At 37.0% G+C, this 6,000-nt stretch overlaps 2 protein-coding genes across 2 annotated transcripts; one reads left to right on the plus strand and one right to left on the minus strand.

Moving 5' to 3' along the window:
- The first annotated feature begins 416 nt into the window (after nucleotides 1-416).
- LOC111403437 (glutathione gamma-glutamylcysteinyltransferase 1-like) lies at nucleotides 417-1,180 on the plus strand. The gene is made up of 2 exons (XM_023031954.1): nucleotides 417-637; nucleotides 761-1,180. The coding sequence occupies exons 1-2, from the start codon at nucleotides 452-454 to the stop codon at nucleotides 1,178-1,180; spliced, it is 606 nt and encodes a 201-aa protein (XP_022887722.1). The 5' UTR covers nucleotides 417-451.
- Nucleotides 1,181-4,679: 3,499 nt separating this feature from the next.
- On the minus strand, nucleotides 4,680-5,621 carry LOC111403452. Its single transcript, XM_023031966.1, has one exon. The coding sequence runs from the start codon at nucleotides 5,619-5,621 to the stop codon at nucleotides 4,680-4,682; it is 942 nt and encodes a 313-aa protein (XP_022887734.1).
- Nucleotides 5,622-6,000: the final 379 nt, after the last annotated feature.

Genomic DNA, 6,000 nt, shown 5'->3' on the forward strand with positions numbered 1-6,000 from the left:
GATTTTTTATTACTGAAATTAGAACTGAATAACTCTTTGAGAACTTTTTATCCTTTCTTTTCACATCACATATTGATAAGATGTTTTTACTTGATATTGAACAATGAATCATTGGCACCAACATGGGAAATATAATATTAGATGGGGCAGGCACTAATTGAATTTTTTTTTTAAGTTCACATTAAAGATGCATACCATGAGATATTTTTCTATTTAATGAAATCGAGAAACTTTAGCTGAAGGACTTCAAAAATAAATGAAAACTTTCTGACCTAACATTTACATTTTCTGTAGACATTTTATTTGAACATCTTGTGTACATAGGTGGTAGGTTTTATCCTCATGTCTCTCTCTCTCTCTTCTTTCCCCGGGGTAGCTTCTTTATTTCATTGTTTGATACTTTTGGCAGTGTTGCAAACATGAGAGTTGGGTTAGTACTGCAAAGTACTTGATGGATGATCTTCCAGTGCTGTTAAGTTCAAATGATGTGAAGGATGTAAAACATGTCATCTCTACTATTTTCAAGTCTCTCCCATTAGATTTTGCAGAGTTCATTAAGTGGGTGGCGAAGGTTCGCAGACAAGAGGAAGGTGGTCAAGGTGTTAGCCAAGAAGAGAAAGAAAGGGTGGCTATCAAGGTAAAAACAAGTAAACATAGTGATTAGGGAAAACAAATGGCTTCTGAGTCATAATTTTCATCTAAAAACGCAGGATGTTAAAATTTTTTTGAGTTCATTCACTATGGCTGTTTAATTTTTCAGGAGGAGGTGTTGAAACAAGTAGAAGAGACTGGACTTTACAAGCATGTAACTAATATTTTATCTTCAGAAAAGTCTTCCTGCCAAATCAAACAGACTATTGGTCTCAGAGATAGTTTACCTAACATTGCAGCAAGTGTTTGCTGTCAAGGGGCTGGGATTTTGATAGGGAAATTGGGCTTGGCAGATAGGTTTTGCTGTCGGGAGATAGGTGTGAGATGCTACATGGCTAATGGCGACAAGCCTGTTACAGCAGTTTCTGGGATTGTGGTCAACAGCAATGGAGAGCAAGGAGTTGATATTGTCGTTCCTTTATCTCAAAAAGAGCCTAACTGCTGCAGTGTTGGCTCCTGTGGTTACTCCATAGTACACCCTGCAAGCAACAATATTTTGACAGCACTTTTGCTGGCATTGCCACCATAAACATGGATGGGTATCTGATAGTTTTTGTGTTGTTGTAGTGATGAGATAGGATGATTGAGGATGTTTTGTATGGAATAATTTTGGAGGTAAAAATAGTTCGCTTTTTATTGAAAGTTAATAGTTTGGAAGATTTTGGTAGAAAGTAATTTGGTGGACAAAGTGGGTAGGAGAAAGGAATTTTATTAGAATGATGATAGCTTACAATAGCTTGAGCTTTGTCTAGCTTCTTTTTTTACTTCCTAACAAATGAGGGATCATGCCCTATTTATAGACTCTTATCATATCTTCTAGAGAATTCGACAAGTGTCTACAACCTATACAAGATTTTTTGGTGTCCAAGTTACTCTAGTGGAATCTAGACAATTCTAAATTTTTATTATACTTGCTTACCAAGGAATTCTAGGATATTCTAGGCAAGTAATTCTAGATTCTTCTAGAAATGAGCATCATTAAATTTATCACTCCTCCTTGGTGCTCATTTCGGTAACTCCAATCATTTCTCGTAGTAGCTCGAACTTTGCTCGTGGTAGTGCCTTCGTGAATATGTCCACCAATTGTTCTTCAGTTTTGCAATGTTTAAGTTCTATCTTTTTGTTTGCTTCAGCTTCTCTGATGAAGTGATACTTGATGCCAATATGTTTTGTTCTGCTGTGAAATACAGGATTCTTGACCATTGCTATAGCTGATTTGCTGTCGCTGTAGATCTTTATTGCTTCATTTTGTGGCTCTCCCATATCTTAAAGTATGCGCTTTAACCATATTGCTTGACTCGTAGTCATTGCCGCTGCAATATACTCTGCTTCAGCTGATGATTGTGCAACCGTTGCCTGTTTCTTTGATGCCCAAGAAAATATTCCCGAACCTAGTGTGAATGCATAGCTTGATGTGCTCTTCATATCATCTACTGATCCTGCCCAATCGCTATCAGTATACCCAAGTAGTCTTGAGTCAGGCATAGACTCATACCTTATTCCATAGTCTTTTGTTCCTTGAAGGTATCTTAGTATCCGCTTTGTAGCTCCATAGTGAACTTCACTTGGATTTTGCATAAATCTTGAAAGTAGGCTGGTTGCATACATTATGTCTGGCCTTGTAGTAGTTAGATAGAGTAAACTTCCAATTAAGCTTCGAAATTGTGAACTATCTGCTTTTGGAGTACCGTCTTCTTTTCTGAGTGATTTGTTGCTATCCAGAGGTGTTGCTACTGTTTTGCAACCTTCCATCTTGAACTTTTTTAATAGATTGGTGGTATACTTCTTCTGAGCTATAAATATCCCATCTTTAGATTGAGTTACCTCGATCCCAAGAAAATAGTGCATTAATCCTAGATCAGTCATCTCGAACATTTTCATCATATCTTCCTTGAATTTCTTGATCATCTTCTCATCATTCCCTGTGTAGATGAGATCATCAACATATAAAGAGATTATAAGTGTACTATTTGTACCTTGGTTTTTGATGTATAGAGTTGGTTCACTTTGGCTCCTCCTGAATCCTTGCTTAGTGAAGTAGTTGTCAATTCTGCTGTACCAGGCTCGCGGAGCTTGCTTTAATCCATATAGTGCCTTCTTTAGTTTGAAAACTTTATATTCGTTACCTCGAACCACGTACCCTTGAGGTTGCTCCACGTAAATTTCTTCTTCAAGATAGCCATTAAGAAATGCCGATTTGACGTCCAGCTGGTAAATCTTCCACCTTTTCTATGCGGCTAGTGCAATTAACGCCCTTATAGTATCGAGACGTGCAATAGGGGCAAATGCCTCAGTGTAATCGATGCCAAACTGCTGTGAGTATCCTTTGGCAACTAGTCTTGCTTTATGTTTTTGAATTGAGCCATCAGCATTGAGTTTTGTCTTGTAGACCCACTTAACTCCTATGACTTCTTTATCTTGAGGAGGATCTACAAGCTCCCAAGTATTGTTTTTCTCGATCATTTTTATTTCTTCATCCATAGCATTTCTCCATTCTGGTTGTTTTGAAGCTGCTTCATAGCTTTCAGGTTCTATGATCATCAAGTTGCATCTTTCATATATTTCTGATAATCTTCATGTCTTTCTTGGCGATGATTCTGGTGAGTCAACTGGTTCTTCTATAACTGCGTGCTGCGAAGACTCTGGTTGATTGTTCTCCTCAACATCACTCTCCTACTTTTGTGGTTGTGTAAGGGTACTGACATCTTTTTTCTCAATTTGACCAGTCTCCCAGTTGTAGGTGGCATCTTCATCAAACTTTACGTCTCGACTTATAATTAGTTTCTTTGTTCTTAGGTTATATAGTCGATAGCCTTTTGATTGAGTACTATAACCTAAGAAGATTCCTTTTTCAGTCTTTTCATCCAGCTTACCTCTTTTCTCCTGAGGTATATATGTGTAGCAGATGCAGCCGAAAACTCTAAGATGTTTTGCTAATGGTTTTCGTCCGCCCCATGCTTCAACTGGTGTTTTGTCTTGCACTGCCTTTGTCGGACATCGATTTATTAGATAGACTGCAGTGCTTACTGCTTCTACCCAAAATGTTTTTGGAAGACCTTTCTCCATCAGCATAGCTATAGCTGTCTCCATTACTGTTCTGTTCTTTCTTCTGACACGCCATTTTGTTCCGGCGCGTACCTAACAGTAAGTTGATGCTCCATTCCTTCATCTTCACAAAACTTGTTGAATTTATTTGATGTATATTCCCTGCCTCTGTCGCTTCTGATAGTTTTGATTTTGCAACCACTTTGCTTTTCGACATAGCTTTTGAACTTTTTGAAAATCTCAAATACTTGGGATTTTTCTTGCAAGAAATATACCAATGTCATTCTAGTATAGTCATCTATGAATAGAATGAAGTACCCGTTATGGTTATGTGATGGAGTACGCATCGGGCCTCATACATCTGTATGTATCAACTCCAAAGGCTTTTTGGCTCTCCATGCTTTTCCAGATGGAAATGGTTGACGGTGATGTTTCCCGCTCAAGCATCCTTCGCAAATTGCATCAATTTCTTTTATGACTGGTAAGTCTCTCATCATGCTCTTTTGCTTCAAAATCTTTAACCCATGGAAGTGGAAATGTCCAAATCTTTTATGCCACAACCATGACTCGTCTCCTTGCACCGCCATTGCCGCATTGTCTGCGTATCTCCATTGGATTGGAAAACATCTGTTCTCCCGCTTTTTAACGTTTGCAATTACCAGATGTTTATCTTTCTTATCATAAATTGTACAATAATCTCCTTCAAAATGTATACTGTATTCTTTCTCCATCATCTGACCTACACTTAGTAGATTTTGATCTATTGTAGGGACTAAGAGAACTTCATTAATGTATCTCTTGCCCTTTTTTGTATCAACGGCAATAGTACCTTTACCTGTAGCCTCTATAAAATTTTCATTGCCAATTTTTATTTTTGTATTTATTTTATCGAGACTGCAGAAAATACCTTCATCCTTCGTCATGTGATTACTGCAGCCACTATCTAGATACCACGTATCTAATTTCTTTTCAGAGACATTCTTCTAGGAGGCATAAAATAGATTTCCTTCTGTCTCCTTTTCTTCAGAGAAATTAGCTTGATGATTTTGTTTAAGGCGACAAAATTTCTCTTCATGTCCAAATTTTCTACAGTTACGACACTGTGGTTTACCTTTAAACCAACAATCTTTCTCCTGATGACCTTTTCTTTTACAAATACTGCATGAAGAATACTTGTCGCTTTTATCAACTTCTTTTCCTTGAATTTCTTTATTTTTCGAATTCTCTTTAAATTTTCTCCCACCTTCTTTAGATTTTTGAAACCGCATATTAAGTTTCGATTGAAAACCGTTTTCTATCTCCATTTCATAGCGCCTTTCTAATCTTTTTTCATGAGCTTCTAATGATCCCATTGATTCTGCAGCTGTTAATTCATCTATATCCTTGGATTCCTCAATAGCTGCAATAATTGGATCATATTTTTCTGTGTAAGTAATTAAAATTTTTCCAACGACCTTCTTTTCGGGAACATCATCACCATAAGACCTTAGTTGATTTACTATTTCATCTATTCTTGAATAATAATCTTTTGCGGTTTCCAACTCTTTCATTTTTAGATTTTCAAAATTCCTTCTTAAAGCTTGAAGGCGGCAAGTACGTACCTTGTTACCGTCGTAGAACTCCTCCTTCAACTTATCCCATGCTTCTTTCGCTGTTTTGGCTCCCATAATTCTTGGAAAATATGTATCCATCAAGCTCATTTGTAGAGAAAGTAATGCTAGAGAATCTTTTTGTTGATTCTCCTTAAGTTCCTTCTTTTGTGCGGAAGTTAAAGTGGAAATGTCATCTGGGTTAGTATACCCATCGTTGACGACATCCCATAAATTTTGAGCACAAAAGTAGGTCTTTATTTTGATAGACAAAAAATCATAGTTATCCCCATTAAATGTTGGGATAGGAATTGATGAGCGGAAAGCGTCTGCCATCATATATGCGTACGCCCAATATCAATCGAACGTGGCTCTGATACCACTGATAGTTTTTGTGTTGTTGTAGTGATAAGATAGGATGATTGAGGATGTTTTGTATGGAATAATTTTGGAGGTAAAAATAGTTGGCTTTTTATTGAAAGTTAATAGTTTGGAAGATTTTGGTAGAAAGTAATTTGGTGGACAAAGTGGGTAGGAGAAAGGAATTTTATTAGAATGATGATAGCTTACAATAGCTTGAGCTTTGTCTAGCTTCTTTTTTTACTTACTAACAAATGAGGGCTCATGCCCTATTTATAGACTCTTATCATATCTTCTAGAGAATTCAACAAGTGTCTACAACCTATACAAGATTTTTTGGTGTCCAAGTTACTCT

Source organism: Olea europaea, chromosome 1 (assembly GCF_002742605.1).
Source record: "Olea europaea var. sylvestris chromosome 1, O_europaea_v1, whole genome shotgun sequence".
NCBI classification, from domain to species: Eukaryota; Viridiplantae; Streptophyta; class Magnoliopsida; order Lamiales; family Oleaceae; genus Olea; species Olea europaea.

Coding starts and splice junctions, on each gene's coding strand:
- LOC111403437 (XM_023031954.1), top strand. CDS start 452: ATGGATGATCTTCCAGTGCTGTTAAGTTCAAATGATGTGAAGGATGTA. Junction 638..760: donor AAGAAAGGGTGGCTATCAAG/GTAAAAACAAGT, acceptor TTAATTTTTCAG/GAGGAGGTGTTGAAACAAGT.
- LOC111403452 (XM_023031966.1), bottom strand. CDS start 5,621: ATGGCAGACGCTTTCCGCTCATCAATTCCTATCCCAACATTTAATGGG.